Source organism: Nycticebus coucang, chromosome 3, assembly GCF_027406575.1.
Source record: "Nycticebus coucang isolate mNycCou1 chromosome 3, mNycCou1.pri, whole genome shotgun sequence".
Lineage (NCBI taxonomy): Eukaryota > Metazoa > Chordata > Mammalia > Primates > Lorisidae > Nycticebus > Nycticebus coucang.
Genome location: NC_069782.1, coordinates 16213840 through 16230970, shown reverse-complemented (window position 1 = coordinate 16230970; position 17131 = coordinate 16213840). Strand labels below are relative to the sequence as shown.

At 41.8% G+C, this 17131-nt stretch overlaps 1 protein-coding gene across 9 annotated transcripts in view; it reads left to right on the top strand.

Moving 5' to 3' along the window:
- Positions 1 to 17131, top strand: part of RFX4 (regulatory factor X4) — a 183346-nt gene that overhangs the window by 106438 nt on the left and 59777 nt on the right. For 8 of the 9 annotated variants that reach the window (XM_053586647.1, XM_053586644.1, XM_053586648.1 and 5 more), the window contains 3 exons: positions 2641 to 2854; positions 4306 to 4383; positions 9565 to 9728. In XM_053586647.1, the coding sequence (XP_053442622.1) occupies positions 2641 to 2854; positions 4306 to 4383; positions 9565 to 9728 (456 nt within the window). Of the gene's footprint in view, positions 1 to 991; positions 1110 to 2640; positions 2855 to 4305; positions 4384 to 9564; positions 9729 to 17131 lie in introns of those variants that run through there. The other variant, XM_053586653.1, reaches the window with a different exon arrangement.

Below are 17131 nucleotides of genomic sequence, written 5' to 3'. Positions count from 1 at the left end.
ATTTCTAAGAAGAGTAGAAATAGTGATGACAGTCAAGATAGAACAGAAAGGTTTCCCATCCTTACATAAACTTGCATACAGTTTCCTTTTGTCTCCCTATATGAGAATCTGTTGATCTGTTTTTGGTTTTGGTCTTTCTTCAACATAGAGATGGGCAAATTGGGCCATCTTCTTTAAAAATCTAAAAGCATCTTCTTTAAAAATTCTGTTTAGTCAACTTTGTTGTATCCTCTTATAAGGATCCTTCAAGGTTGATCATACCTTCAACCAGTGGCAATAAGACACTCTGGTCTCCACAATTTGGCCTTATAGAGAAAATTTCTCAGCAAATTTACTTTGACAGAAGAAATTTGGGATGGGGCTAGTGTGAAGAGTGTGTTGATATGCCCTACAGAACTAATAGAAAAACTGAGAAAGGGTCAGAGCAATAACAGCTTTACCGTAGTTGCTAATTACAGAAACACACACTCTGGGTGGGGGTGGGGGGTGCCTGTGGCTCAGTGAGTAGGGCACCGGCCTCATATACTGAAAGTAGCAGGTCAAAATCCAGCCCAGGCCAAACTGCAACAATAACAAAAACAGCTGGGCCTTGTGGCGGGCACCTGTAGTCCCAGCTACTTAGGAGGCTGAGGCAAAAGAATCGACTAAGCCCAAGAGCTGAAGGTTGCTGTCCACAGCACTCTACCAAGGGCGACAGAGTGAGACTCTGTCTCTAAAAAAAAAAAGAGAGAGAGAAAGAAAACACGCACTCTGAAAATTCAGAAGTGGTCTGCTCTGAATATACTGTTATGACTGTCTGAGTCTATGGAGGTTATAGACTTTGCAGAGTTAGGGAGACATGTCATTCATAACTGTCTTCCCGCCTAAAGGTTGCTTCTGGAGCCTCCAGAACCCCGCCCCCTCCCCCACCCAAGGAGCCCCTTTCAGATGGAAAGGCAGTTATGACAGTTGGGAAGTAGAAGGCGAAGTTAGCTCCAATACAAAGAAGAATTTTTGGATAACCACACCTACAAAATGAACTGGGCTGCCTTCGGAGGGCCCGAGTTCTTCATCCCAGAGGGCATTCAGATAGAGGCGAGATGCCCGCTAAGCAGCAATATCACGGAATGGTATCAGGAGTGCAGCGGGCCGGGGAGAGGGAAGGTTACGTGTGCTCACCCCTTTCCTCCCTGTGAAAGCCTTTTTAGTTTGTGTTCTTCTGTGGCTGTCACCATATCCCCATGGGTAGAGAAAAGTAGTTGATATGTGGTGCAGAATTTCTAAAAGGGAAACCCCTGAATTATTTATATTAGTATTGTCGTGGGACTGTGAAAATCTACTCTAGACCTACTAATGGGAATCTCTGGGGGCGGGACCCAGAAGTCTATGTCTTAATATGTTTTGTAAGTGATTCTTCTAATTAGGGAAGTTGGGAATCGCTGACTAAGTGGTTAAAAGTCCTTTGGAGATTCAAATCCTGCCTCTACTACTTACTCACTGGGTGATCTTGGGTGTGTCATTTAAATTCTCGGGTCTTAGTTTCCTCATCTGTAAAATAGGAATAATATTTTATAATTAGTTTTTCCTCATCTGTAAAATAGGAATAATATTTTATAATTAGTTTCAGCTATCTGGGGAGCTTGTGAAATTAAATAAGACATTTTGTGTCGGGCACTCAGCTGACGTGGTTTCAGAATTACCTCTGGTACTGGTTTCAGTGCTGATTCTCAGGCCCCTTTCCCAGATGTTCCTAATTACTAGGGGCCTAGAAATCTGTGTTTTCATTAAACTAAACTCCATAACTGTGTTTATAACACCACCATGCAGTGTTTTTGTTAGCATAGCATTGTGGCTTTGTAGTCAAATAAGATCTATGTTCAAGAACTTGTTCTTACCCTAAATAGCTATGTGACCTTGAGCAAATTGCTTGAGCTTTCTCGCCTCCATTTTTCTCAGCTGTAGAAAAACTGTAATAATCCTCATTTCATAAGGTTATTTTATAACTTATTGAATGTAAAGCAAAGTGCCTGGCACATAGCAAGTGCTCGATAGGTTGCAGCTAAAATCCAAACAAAATGCAGCCTCCATTCTCTCATTAGTCTTAATTGAAAACATTGCTATTATTAAGCCCATTTTGTTTTAATAAAAAGTTCTGGGATTTGTTTTACATCAGTGTCAACTGAAGTGCTAAATTTATCTTTTTAAAAATACGGTTCTTTGAGACTACTATTGATTGATTAAAGAAAACATAGGCCAAATGAATTTTTGTTAGAGGTGCAGTTAGCAATCATAAACACATCCTTCGGCTTGAGTCCCTGCAGGAGGGAGTGTGCTGTGCCCGTGAGATCATTTGGCTAGACATGAAATCAAGAACAAATGGAAAATTTTTCCTCTCTCAGCTTTGTGAAGTATTTGACTTAACATTTTCTGTAGGAGGCAATTTTAGTTATTTTTACCTGCCTGATTGATGGCTGGCAACATAGAACTTTGATTTAATTCTAGATTTCAGAGGTATCGAGCCTTACAAGAAAGTTAACTCTTTTGGCTCCAGGTAGGATGGGCCCAGCCATCCTTGGCCTTGGGCAACATCTCCCCCTACTCAGGAAACCCCACTTAATAATGGTGCATGTGGCTCTCTCTCTCCCTCTCTCTGTGGCCCAGGTACCATTACTATGGCATTGCGGTGAAAGAGAGCTCCCAGTATTACGATGTGATGTATTCCAAGAAAGGAGCTGCCTGGGTGAGCGAGACAGGCAAGAAAGAAGTGAGCAAGCAGACAGTGGCATATTCACCCCGGTCCAAACTTGGAACATTGCTGCCAGAGTTTCCCAATGTCAAAGATCTAAATCTGCCAGCCAGTCTGCCTGAGGAGAAGGTAACCACACCTGAAGTGATTGCTTGGGGTGGGTGGTTTCCTTCTTTACCTCATACTCTGTCTCTGCAAAACACTGAGTTTAAAAATGAAAGCTAGAAATCTAAATGAAGCATGGACTATAATTAATAATAATGTATCGGTATTGGTTTATTAGTTGTGACAAATGTACCATAGTAAAGTAAGGTGTTAACAGTAGGGGTAACTGGACATGAGGTGTATGGTAGCTCCCTGTGTTATCTTTATCATGTTTCCGTAAATCCAACACTATACTAAAATTAAAAAGTTTATCTATCTTTCATCTATCCTGATCTATCTTTCCATCTGTCTATCTCCATGATCGTCCTATGTTGTTACATGGTCTCATTTCACAAGGAAAGAACTATCCCCGTCTGAATTGCCTTTCACAGGATAAAGTCTGTTTTCCCATGTGCTGCAGGGAACTTGTTGAAATCATAGTCCCATAGACAAAGAAGACTTTATAGATATAGTGAATCAGATGATTTTGATCTTAGAGTATTTGGAGCAAGTTACCGAAAAGACAAAGATGTGATCTTTAATTGCATCGATCTTGATGCAGCCCAGGCTCTAACCTGTATCAAGTGTCCACTTAGTCTCCTAGTTTACACTAGGGGCTTGGATGCAGTGGAGAACGAGACATGAATCCTGCTTTCAGGAAGTTTATAGTCAAGGAGATGGACACTTGTATAAGCAAACTCTAGTTTATGTAAGAAGCGTGTCTGTGCTCTGAGATGAAGAAGATGAACTTGTTTCTGTAAAGGACGCTTTAAATCTAAGAAGCAGATAAATATTTTTCCTCAAATTTGCTTTTTTGGTCAACAAACACAAAAACAAACTTCTTGCACCATGGTTTAAAAGTTATTGAATAAATGAAAAAAAAGGTGTTTGTTTGTTTGTTTGGGTTTTTTTTGCTAAATGGAGGGGGGAGATGACATTTTCTTTGCTTTCTTTCCTTGGACATTTCCAAATGTCTTAATGAGGCTTTTGGCAGAAGCACTTCTTATAAATTCACGTCAGATTTTTAACTTTTTAAACTTTTCTGTATCCTAGCCAATGAGAACTTAGTTCAGTACATCCTACTAAATGCTACGTGCCAGGCACTGTGCTAGGTACTGGATACACAAGCATGAATAATATGCCATTTTCATTTTCCTAAGCCCACAGTCTCGGTAGGGGCTGGGGTGGGGTGGAGAATGGAGGTGGAGAGAAAAACCACCATTTTTTTGTGTCATGGGGTGCGTGCTGTGACAGAGAAACACTTAGGTGCTGTATGAGTACAGAGAAGGGAGCCCAGGGTCAGAGAACAAGTGTTAGGTGAATTCCACCCCCCAACCCAGGCCAGGGAATAAAAGACCTAAACCCTAAAATCCCAAGGGCAGCAGCAATGTCTACTAACCTGTGCCTTGTTGTTGGTTCTCCGCCTGCCCCTACAGGTCTCCACCTTTATTATGATGTACAGAACCCACTGTCAGAGAATACTGGACACTGTAATAAGAGCCAACTTTGATGAGGTAGGTCAACAAGGGCTGAGCTGTGACTGCCAGGCATTAAAATGTAATTGATACTAGCTCCCATTTCATGAGCTGCTGCTAGGTGCTCAGCCCCTTGGTAACCTTGGCGCCTGGTAGCTCCCTTACTCTTCACAGGAATCCCATGAAGCAGGTATGATTATTATCCCATTCTACACATCTTAAGTGTGTGTAGCAGCTGCCATGGCCTCCTCCTTGACTTAACTGGGGAACCACCTCCTGCCCTATCTGCACACTGTGAACACCATTTTACCAGCATATCCTTACACCTAGAATCATAGACTCAGAGAAACTAAAGAAAAACTATATATATATAAATATATATATATATTTATAAATATATATATATATATATATATTTTTTTTTTTTTTAATTTAAAACACCCGGCTATTTTTTGTTACAGTTGTCATTGTTGTTTAGCTGGCCCAGGCCGGGTTCTAACCCACCACCCTAAGTGTATGTGGCTGGCACCGTAACCACTGTGCTACGGGCACCAAGCCAAAACTTTTTATATTTTGGATTTAATCTTTCCCTGAGACTCATTCACTTGGTTGTATTTGGAGTTGGCTATCCTTTATTCTCAAGGTCTGGTCCATATTTTCATCCAATCCCACCAGCAGGGCCATATTTAAATCCAAACAATGTAAGAAGTCCATTTCATTTTTATTTGCAGGTAAGGAAGGGAGAGGAGACAATGAGAAAGGATTGAAACCCAATAACCAATAATACAGTTATAAAACTTTATCATTTTTTGACGAAAAGATAATATAGCCTCTCAAAGGGCTATAAAAATCCAATAGTTATTGGTGGAAAAGATCTTGCAGATTCCTTTCGTATGTGTTGGGGGTGGTGGTACTGTTGAAGGTGGAAGGGTATAAAAATGATGTGTGATACAAAATGTTCCTCTCCCATGTTCTTCTGCCTGCCCCCCACTGTGTCTTACACCAGCCATGTTTACTGAGCATTTACACTGCCCTTGGCTCTTAGACACAGCTCCAAAGGGACGGCAGTGTGCTGGTAAAGAAGCACCATTCTTCCTTCTGCTGACCTTTATCCTCTAGATTTCTAAAATATCCTGTAAAGTCTCCCAAATTACTTGAGCAAGCACTTCAGTGGATTTTTTTTTTCCTCTCAAACCGTGGGAATATCTTACATTCGAAAGATCACTGAGATCAGGGCAAATAGTGATTCATGACTAGAGGAGATACTCTCTGCTGTAACAAATAACTCTCCAAATCTTAACACACTAGAAGTTTCTTTCTCACTCATGTGTCTCAATCTAACGTGGTTGTTCTTGGTTGGAAAGCTGGTTGCTGGGGATGGTTTAGGGACCTAGGCTCCTTCCACTCTGGCTACACCCTTCCCTAGAGCCTTGGAGTCCTCTTTGTTCAGCTGATAGTGGGGCAATAAAGCTACAAGGAAGGCCTACCCCTCATTAGCTTTGTCGGCCCAGAAAGAGAACACATCACTTTTACCCATATTCCACTGGCAAGAGCTGGAATCATGGCCCCACACTGATGCAGCAGCAGCTGGGGAGTGTGGTCCCTCACTGGGCAGCGGCTCACACACACTGCTGTAGAAGAGAAGCTCAATTTCAGGAGGGATGGCTGTCGGTCTCTCTACCATGATGACTAACAACAAAACTAGTGGCAGTCCTTCCTTCTGTTCATGCTTTATTTATCTCAGAACTCACCCATCATTTCATTTCACTTAATTCCATTCACTGAATTCCAACACTTTTTGGCCACCTAATGGTACCATTGGAGAAACGAGTAAGACACAGTCTGGAGCTGGGGAGAGGTCGGCAAGCCAGCAACTGGGATGTAGAATATATGGTGAGAGAGCCAGACACTCAGTGAGGGGCAGAGGCCCCCTGGGAGGAGTGCCAGACTTGGGGTCAAGACCCGCCTTCCGTGCCAGTTCTTCATCTTAGAAAGGAAGGTAAAAAGTATCATTCCCACCTATCTAATTTGCAGGATTACTAGAAGGAGGAGATAACACTGTAAAAGCTGTAAAAGCTCTTTGTGGACTGTAAAAGATCATACTAATTCTTCTCTTATCAGACACATAACCAAAAAGTTAAGAGACTTGCCCCAGGTCACCAGCTGGTTGACAGGCCAAACTACTTCCTTTAGTCACCTGACACTTTTAGTCCAATGTTCTCTCTTTCTGCTCCACTGGCAGGACTATTTGGTGGCTGTTTTGAAGATGAACCTAGATCATTCCACCCAACCCCAAAAGAAAGATGCACAGCTTTCAGCTGAGACAAGTCATTGGTAAATGGATGCTGGATGTATCCGGTACACCTTGACTTGGTTGGTAGTCTGCTTCGGCTCACATCTGAGTTGCCACTTTTGAGCTTTACGCTCTTCGCCCTCCTTCCTTTCTCACCTGGTTCTCACCTGGACACTAAATGGCCTAGCATGCAGAAAGTGGGAAGGGAGTTCAAAACTGGATAATGAAAAAGCTTCATAGGAAACTGAGAACTGATCAGGGTTCCCTGCGCAGCTTGAACAGCCTTTAAACTGACAGATGCCTGCTAAAGACACTGATTTTTCCACAGATTTGTTTTAACCTACACAACAGCTGATCTCTTCCAGACTTTGCTAGAAATTGACTGCTCATATAAAAGCCGGGTAGGGCCGCGTGCAAGCAAAGCTGAGTAAGGCAAATGAATTCAGATTCTACCAACTCAGGAATCTACTGGGCAGAGTTTCTTACTCTGAGTTGGAAGAACAGGCAGGGAGGTCCAGGACCTGACCTGAGCTGATGCCCAGGGATGAGTTGGAATCAGGGCATGGTGGAGGGTCCTCCGGAGGGCAAGCACTTTGTCCAAGAGGTGCAGCCATCTCCAGGCCCAGGCCAGGGCAATAGTCAGCCACCAGGTGTCTCAATGACACTTTGACAGATGGGCAGAGCCACTGCAAGGATCTTGGCTGGGTGACACTCAAAAACTTAGCCAGGAGTGTCTCAAACATTTAGGGCAGTGTACTGATTTCTTAAGCCTAGTGATTCTAGAACCTCCATGATATGATGAAGATGATGATAATAATAATAATAATAATAATAGTAGTAAGCCAGGTGCAGTGGGTCACGCCTGTAATCCTAGCACTCTGGGAGGCTGAGGTGGATGGATTACCTGAGCTCATGGGTTCAAGACCAGCCTGAGCAAGAGCGAGACTCCCTCTCTAAAAAAAGCTGTGCATTGTGCTGGGCACCTGTAGTCCCTGCTACTCAGGAGGCTGAGATAAGAGAACAGATTGAGCCCAGGAGTCTGAGGTTGCTGTGAGCTATGTGCCATGGCACTGAACTGGGGATGAGAAAGTAAGACTCTGTCTCAAATAATAATAATAATGATAATAGCAGCTAACCTTTACTAAGCATCTATCATGTGCCAAGCACTGTAACAAGTACTTTTTAGGAATCTACAAAAACCTACGCATTAAATACTACTTTTATTCCCATTGGAAGAAGCCCAATTATCATGTGAAGAACAAGACTGATGTGTCATGTTTACATGGATGGAGCTGGAACATATTCTTCTTAGTAAAGTATCTCAAGAATGGAAGAAAAAGTATCCAATGTATTCAGCCCTACTATGAAACTAATTTATAGCTTCATATGAAAGCTATAACCCAGTTATAACCTAAGAATATGGGGAAGGGGGAGAGGGAGGGGAGGGAGGGGGAGGATGGGCGGAGGGTGGGTGATTGGTGGGATTACACCTATGGTGCATCTTACAGGGGTACAGGTGAAACTTAGTAAATGGAGAATATAATTGTCTTAATATAATAACTAAGAAAATGCCAGGAAGGCTATGTTAACCAGTGTGATGAAAATGTGTCAAACTGTTTATAAAACCAGTGTATGGTGCCCCATGATTGCATTAATGTACACAGCTATGATTTAATATTAATAAAAAAAAAAAGACTGATTGTGGAGGGGCTGAGGCACATAGGCTCTCTCTCATCCATTCCCTAATTGGCTATCTGGCTTTGGGAAATGAATGTCTCTGCAAATGAGAAAAATGATTCTCGGCTGTAGTACTAGTATGAGTATTAAATGAGAGTACCTTTGCAAAGTACCTGGCATATGGTAGGCACTCAATAATGAAAGCCCATGGTGGTAATAATGCCAGCTCCAAAGTATTAGACTAGAAGGACTATATTATCTCCCATGTTGTATCAGGACTGACTTGGGGAACCAGGGATGTGAGCGATGCTGCATAGGGGGTTCCAGAGGGCTCCTCTGGGGGGGAAAGAAAGATGCATAGTCCATCTCCTCGACTGAAGTCCAGATAGCATGAATGCCATTATATATCGAGTTAAGGGACCTCTGCTGTTACCCTCCACATCCCTTACATTTTCCCACCCTCCACCCCCATTCTGCTCTCCCCACCTCCTACTCACAGACACACTAGAAGGTACAGGGGTATCTTTGCACATTCACCCTGCTGTCTGTTCCGTAGCAACATGGCTCAATTTCCTGCTCTCCTCCTGGTAATGATGATAATTGCACTTTTGAGCGCCTACTCTGTTCTGTTCTGTGCTTGTGTTGTGGGGATAAAAAGAAAACGTCACACACTCCATGTACCCACATAGCTTACTGCACAGATCGCACCAACTGGCCAAGGATCTTTGGGAAATGGAAGAATTTGGGTATGGAAAGGTCCGTGTACTTTACCCAGGTTTAGGCACAAAAATTTGAACCAGGGGAATTTTGTGCATGGCAGTTGAATGACTCCTTTCAGCCACACTCCTTTTACCTGCAACTCCCTTCCTTCCCAGAACAACCAGAGGCCCCTGAGATATCAGTGGGCTGAAAGGATAATGAGCACTAGTGCTCTGAACTTTTCACAAACAATGGCCCACCTGCCCTTCTTGAAACACTTCCCAGACCACAGTAAGCTTTGCCGGAGCTGATGGACTCATGTATGGGTTAACGTGCTGGTTCTCTTCCGGGCAAGGAGGCCCCAGGTGGCATGCTGCACACGGGCAGGGGACAGACTCAGGGCCGGAGGAACTCCAGGGCCTCTTATAGCATGCCAGGCTGGGATGGCTGCAGGGGAAGGAGACAGCACCATAGCCTGGGTCGGCCTTGGTGGAGTCCCAAAGCTCTGCCCTGTGTAACCTTATGGTTCTTCTCTCTGTGGGTCAATACAGGTTCAAAGTTTTCTTCTGCACTTTTGGCAAGGAATGCCACCCCACATGCTGCCCGTGCTGGGCTCCTCCACGGTGGTGAACATCGTCGGCGTGTGTGACTCCATCCTCTACAAAGCTATCTCCGGGGTGCTGATGCCCACAGTGCTGCAGGCTTTACCTGACAGGTGGGCACACTTGTTCTTGTCTCCCCTCATGGCCGGTCCTCACCATAGACGGTTCATGCTTCTCTTTCATTGATTATAATCATGCACTGTCTAGGGGGCCTGCCTTGTAAAGACAGTTAATATTGGACTTTCAAATATTAAAGTTTATTTATATTTTTGAATATAAATAAGGTTTTAATACCTTGAACCATTCATGTGGTTCAGAATTCTGAAGGTATCATATTTGGTATATAATGAAAAGTATCCCCCCCAAAAACACTCTTGTTCCCCACCTACCCCAGTCCTCTCACAAGAGTATCAAATATGATCATTTTCTGGGGGGTCCATCCAGATCTGCTATGCACACCTAATCAATGAATATAACATGCTCTTTTTCTCTTTCTTTCTGGAACAATGATATACTGTATATATTGTTCTTGTGCTTTGCTCTAAAAGAAAACAACTTAATCTTAGAGTTTATCTTGGATCGCTTCCACACCCTTCCAGATGCTCCCTCCCACACTCCACGCTGCCTTCTGCCCAGTGGGGCAGAGGGTGGGGTACGTGGCAGCATGGGCCTCCTCACAGGGCTTCTCTCAGGGAGGAAGGGAGGAGAGTAAAGTCAGGAGATTGATTCTGTGGCCCGCTCCCTGTGAAGCTGCCTGGGTCTCAGGGCTTAGGGCTCTGCTTCCTTCCTGGCAGACTTTCTATTTCCGGTTGTCCTTTGGGCACAGGGTAGAAGAAAGCCCACTGCTTCAAGCCTCAGGTTGCAGCATTCTCCCTTTGTAACTTCTCACCTATAAAAAACCTCTCCCACCTTGAGTGGCATCCGTCTCCTCTGGGAACTGTTACAGGGAGCAGTCACATTACTCTATAAAGAATTTCATCTATTTTTTTAATGTTTTGTAGATTGTATTTACCTTTTATTTTATTTATTTATTCATTCATTATTTTATTTTTGTTTGTTTTTTTTTAATTCTTATCTTATTTCATTTTTTGAGACAGTCTTACTCTATCGCCCTGGGTAGAGTGCCAGGGCATCATCATAGCTCACAGCAACCTCAAACTCCTGAGCTTGAACGATTCTCTTGCCTCAGCCTCACAAGTAGCTGGGACTACAGCACCTGTCACGGTGCCTATCTAGTTTTTCTGTTTTTATTAGACATGGGGTCTCATTCTTGCTCAGGCTGGTCTTAAACTCCTGAGCTCAAGCAATCCACCTTCCTGGGCCTCCCAGAGCGCTAGGATTACAGGTGTGAGCCACTGCGCCTGGTCTTAAATTTTTTTTTTTTTTTTTTGTAGAGACAGAGTCTCACTTTATGGCCCTTGGTAGAGAGCCGTGGCCTCACACAGCTCACAGCAACCTCCAACTCCTGGGCTTAAGCGATTCTCCTGCTTCAGCCTCCCGAGCAGCTGGGACTACAGGCACTCGCCACAATGCCCGGCTATTTTTTGGTTGCAGTTTGGCCGGGGCTGGGTTTGAACCCGCCACCCTCGGTATATGGGGCCGGCACCCTACTGACTGAGCCACAGGCGCCGCCCTGGTCTTAAATTTTTAAAATTCATATTTTCTTACTATCCTTTTAATATATGTAGGATCTGTAATGTTGCCCCCTTTTTCATTCTTGGTGTGGGTAATTCATGTCTTCTTTTCCTTTCTCTTGGTCAGTGTGCCTAGAAATTTATCATTGTTATTGATGTTCTCAAAAAAAAAAAAAAAAACAGCTCTTGGTTTCTTGATTTCTCTGGTGTTTTTTAAAATTTATTTTATTTTGGAATGTTATGGACATACAACAATTTTGGTTACATGCATTACTTTTGTATAGTTTGAGTCGAGGTTATAATTATATCCATTCACAGGTAGTGTGGATTGTACCCATTAAGTGTGAATTTACTCATCCCCAGCTCCCCCCAACCTGTTTGATTTCCATTGAATTTTACTACCATATTTACACATGTGTGTTGATCATTTAGTTCCTAATTTAAAAGTGAGCATACATGGTATTTGTTTTTCCATTTCTGTGATACTGGAGACCACCCTTCTAAGCAAAGTATCTGGTTTCTTACTGTTTTTCTGTTTTCAACTTTATCAATTTATGTTTTTATCTTGTCTTTTTTTTGTGTGTGTGCTTTCTCTGGGTTTATTTTGCTCTTTAGTCTCTTTTCATTTTTATTTCTTTACTTTTTTTAGACAAGGTCTCACTCTGTTGCCTGGGTTAGAGTAGTTTACTACAACCTCAAACTCCTGGGCTCAAGTGATACTTCTCCCTCAGCCTCCCAAGTAGCTGGGACTACAGGAATGTGCCACCGTGCCAGCTAATTCTTTATTTTTTTTGTAGAGACAAAGTCTTTCTGTGTTGCTCCTGACCTTAGGTGATCCTTCCACCTTGGCCTCCAAAAGTGCTAGGATTATAGGCATGAGCCACTGTGACTGGCCTTGTTTAAATGAAACTTTCAATCATTAATTATGTATATTTTTACTCTTCTAATAAAAACATTTAATGTTATAAATTTTCTTCTAATCACTGCTTAGCTGCATTTCACAAATTTTGGTATGTTGTATTTTCACTTTAATTCAATTAAAATATTTTCTTCTTTTCCCTATAACTTACTTTTTAGTCCATGAGTTATTTAGAAGCAAACTATTTCATTTCCAAACATTTGGGGATTTTAAAGATATCTTTCTATTAATACGTTCTATTTTCATTCTCTTGTGATCAAATTACACACACTGTATTGTAACCATTTTTTAAAATTAGTTGAGACTTGTTTTACACTCTAAAATATGGCCTATGTTGGTGAATGTTCTATGTGAACTTGAAAAGGCCATATATTCTGATACTATTAGGTTAAGTGTTCTATAAATGTCAATTTTGGTCAAGTTAATTAATAGTGCTATTTAGATTTTCTTTGTCTCTACTGATTTAGAGAGGAATGTAGGCCTCTCTAACTGTAATTACAAATTTATGTATTTCTATCCATTTCTCTTCATGTATTTTGAAGCTTATTTTAAAACTGTTGTTAAGTACATACAAATTAGAATTGTTACGTCTTTTGGTGAACTGACTTCTTTTCATAATGTGATGTCTTTTTTTTTAATCCCTGATAACATTTCTTATTTAGAAGTTTACTTTTTCTTGTAGTAATATAGCTATGGCAAGTGGTTTTTTTAATTAATGTTTGCATCTTTTCTCTACCCTGTTACTCTGTCTTAATGTTTGAAGTAGATTTCTTATAGCCAACAGAATGAGGTGTTTCAGACCTTTATCTTTAATGTAATTAATTGTATGGTTGGATTAAAATCTTCTATATTGCTACCTTTTTTCCTTTTTTTGTGCCTGGTTTTGAGATAATTATTTTTTATCATTTGATTTAGCTTCACAATTGGCTTGTTTTTTAATACCTCTTTTTAAAAAAAAAATTTAGTGCGGCGGCGCCTGTGGCTCAAAAAAAAAATTTAGTAGTTGCTTTGGGCTTATATGTCTTTTAATTATATCAGACCTTCAAATAATATCATACTGCTTCACAAGAATCTTATCACGGTATACTCTCAGTTTGTGCTACTGTCATACATTTTGTTTTTATATGTGCTATAAACTCACAAAATATTGTAGCTATTTTTGCTTTAGACAATTATCTTTTCAAAATGAGCAAATATATAGAAAACAGTCTTTTATATCTACCTTCATTTTAATGATCCTTGATCTTCATTTCCTTGTGTAAATCTGACTTTCTGTGTAATATCATTTTCCTCTGCCTGTAAAATTTTCTGTAACATTTCTTGTATTGCTGATCTGGTGGTAATGAATTATTTCAGTTTGTTTGAAAAAGTGTTTCTCCATTTTGAAAGACACTTTCATTGGGTATGGTATTCTGAATTGACAAGCTTCTGTTTTATTTCGTTTTTAGCACTCGAAACATCTCCCTGTTTCTGTCTTGAGTGTTTGTCCTTGGTACATCTTTGCTCCTCCGTATGCAGCATGCCAGTTCTCCTTAGCTGCCTTCCGATTTCTACTCTCTGTGGTTTTCAGCTATTTGACTATGATGTATCTGTTTTGTTCTGTTTGAATCCTGCTTGGGGTTTCCTGAGCTTGGATCTATGTTTTGGTATATTTCATTAGTTTTGGGAAATTCCCAGACATTGCTCTGTTTTCTCTCCTCTTTCTTCTTCTGGTATTTCAGTAGCAAGTATGTTAGACCACTTGATATTGTTGCGCAATTCTTGGATTCTGCTCTGCTTTTTTTCTGCACTCATTTTCTTGCCCTTGTGTTTTGGGTTGGGTGATTTTTATGGACCTAGCTCCAGGTTCACTGATTTCCTTGTGTATGTCAGTGCTGCTAATGAGACTGTCAAAAACATTCTTCATCTCTGTCACCATATTTTGCTTTTATTTTCATTTTTAACATTTCTTCTTTTAAAAAAATTTGTGTTTTTATGAAATTCCTCATCTATTTGTGCTTATTGTTTACCTTTTCTGTAAAAGCATTTGACATATTTATCATAGCTATTTTAAATTCCCTATTTGATAGTCTGGTTGTGTTCATTGCTTTATCTCTTGACAGTATATTCTTTTTCTTGATTTTATCTTACAAGTTTTAATCGACTGCCAAATAGTGTGGAGAACAGTAGAGACCGAGGTAATAGTAGAGACTGGGCATGTCTCTTCTCTGGGCTCTGAATGTGAGGAGTTGAGGCAGTCCTTTCTATCCAGGCATTTATTGGGTTTGGGTTTTGTTGTGATAATTACCTTCAGTGTGCCACCAGATTCAAATTCTTCTGGGTACTCTGTGGTTAGGCTGGAAGTTTGTTGTTTTTTTCCTCAATATTCCTGCTCCACCTTCATCTTCAGGCTTTCCCTAACCACCTCTGTTGCAGTTGCTTGAGACTTAGTGTTTGTTAGCCTGTTTGGAGCTGGAAGTGGGGAGCCTTTCTCTTTTATTCTGACTCAGTGTCAGTCTTATGGAAGCCTTGTGGTTTTGGATCTCAGAATAGGACATTCTCAGTGTTCCTGTCCTATCCAGAGATAAATCTCCAGTGGTCTGAGCCATGATGGTTTTTAGGGTTAGGGAGCTTTTTCTTTTCATGTTTCCCCCACCTACAGTGTGTCTTCCCTACTCCCTGGGGTCAACAGTGTCTTCTGCCTTTCCTTGGTCACTTGAAGCTTTCGTTCCTGAAGGGAGAAAGGTCCAGGGTAGCTTAGTGCTTTCTCTGCAGCAATGACTGTGCCCCTCCTCCACACTCCACACACACGTGTCTGAGAAGGGCTCCCTCTGTTCCCTGCTCTTAGTAGGAGCACCTGGTGAGGTCTGCCAGAACAGCTTGTGAGCAGATGTGAACCTCCTTGGTATTTGTGGCTCTCAGAGTTCAGTATTCTCATGCTGGTTCACACTTGGGCTTCAGCAATTTGTCAAAAATGTTAGCAGAATTCCTTTTACCCACTTTACCCACTTGTGGGACGTCCTGCTTTGTTCTTCCACTGCAGGTGAGCCAGTCCCCAAGACACGCTCACTTTGGAGGAGCTTGTCTTCCCATAAAGCCCTGGCTAACTGGTTGTGACCTCAGCTCTCTGATGGTTTTAAGAAAAGTTATGATTTTGTAGATGATCTGGCTTTTTCTCGTTACGGTATGAGTGCTGCTGTTCTCAACTTTCCACATTCTCAGCGGAACATAAACACACCCATTATAGGCTGACAAAAGTTACCTCTAGGGGGATCATGAACAAATTGTAGTGTCTTGTTTTTCTGCATTATTCAAGTGTTCTATATTAACACTGATTTCAATTTTTTTTTTTTTTTTTTTTTTTTATTTTTGGCCGGGGCTGGGCTTGAACCCGCCACCTCCGGCATATGGGACCGGCGCCCTACCCGTTGAGCCACAGGCGCCACCCCTGATTTCAATTTTTATAATCATATGTATATATGTATACCTATCCTGTACATGTACATCTCCTGTATGTGCTACACCTAGGATCCATGTAGGCTTTGAATTATTAAATTATTTCTGTGCGTTGATCTCAATTTCTACCTATATTTTGTACCAAGAAGGAACCTCCTAAGGAATCAACATACCTTTATAAGAAAGCTTCACATTCGTCTATTTATTATAGGTGTTAAACACACATGCACACACATGCAGCATTTGTAGTTTATTATAAGGCGGTTTGTGGGGTACAAATGAAATGCTAACCCCCGCCTTCCTGTCTATAAGTAACTTCTTTTTTACAAACATGGAAGTTGAACTTAAAGGCTGAAATGACCTGTCTACCTTCACCTACAAATAAATGAAACAGCCAGGACTCAAATATTCATTCACTCACACATTCGTTCATTAAACAAGTGTTTATTGATTGGTACCATGTGCTAGGCCCTGTGCCAGGCCTGGAATACAGCACTAAATAAGGTAAACATGCTCCATGTCCTCATTGAATGTCTGCCAGATGAGAAGTTTTTTTAAAAATTGCATGTTAAATAATTGCCACTGTGATCTTTGGCTTACAAATCCAGTGCCCTTTCCTTTAAAGCATGAAGACAAAGCTAGTCAAAAGCCAGCTCCGTTTGATGCTGACTTTTTGTAGTTTTCTATGGGACTATTCATTCATCCCTCCAACTTGTTTGAGTCCCTTCTGTGTTCCGGGCTCTGTGGAACGCTCAGGTGTGACAAGCATTGGCTCTAGAAGTTCTCACTCATGACCCCGGACAGGCCCAGGCAGAGGCACAGTTCCCCATTCACTAGTTCAGACACACACCTTCTTTCCAACTCAGAAAAGCATATTGAACTTCCTGGGGGGCTGGAGGGGTAAGTGATGCTATTACAGAGACAGTCAAGGATCATATGCCCTCATTTATAGGGACAGGAAATCATCCTCAAACTTGGGTTTTTTACCTCTTCCACATAACCTTGGTGTAGTGGTTATTAATATCCATTGGTTTAGCTAAAGATAAGAAAGTGCATGTGCATGCGTGCTCTGTGTGTGTGTGTGTGTGTGTGTGTGTGGTGTGGGCAGGGAGGATAAGAAGTCAAAGAAACACAGAAGGCTGAGGGCCAAGCCTGAGATGCTAATGGAATGGCAACACCCCTAACAGGGGAGCCAGAGAAGCCTCTGGAGACGGGAGGGCAGGTGTGTGGAGGTGCACTGTGTGGGCACTGTCTGCAAAGTGTCGTAGGATAATGGGGAGGGGTCAGACAGACCTGAGCTTGAGTCTGGGCTCTGCCACTTGCCGCACATCCTTGGACAAGTCAAATACCTTCTCAGAGCCTTGGTTTCTCATCTCTCTGGTTCTCCCTCTCGAACAACTGTACCTACTTCACAGGGCCGAGGTGAGAACTAAATAAAGTATGTGTGAAGTGTTTCGTTCTTGGCACATCGTACTCATTAAAAGGTACCTGCTATCAGCACCACTGTGGCTATTGTAACATCTCTGCT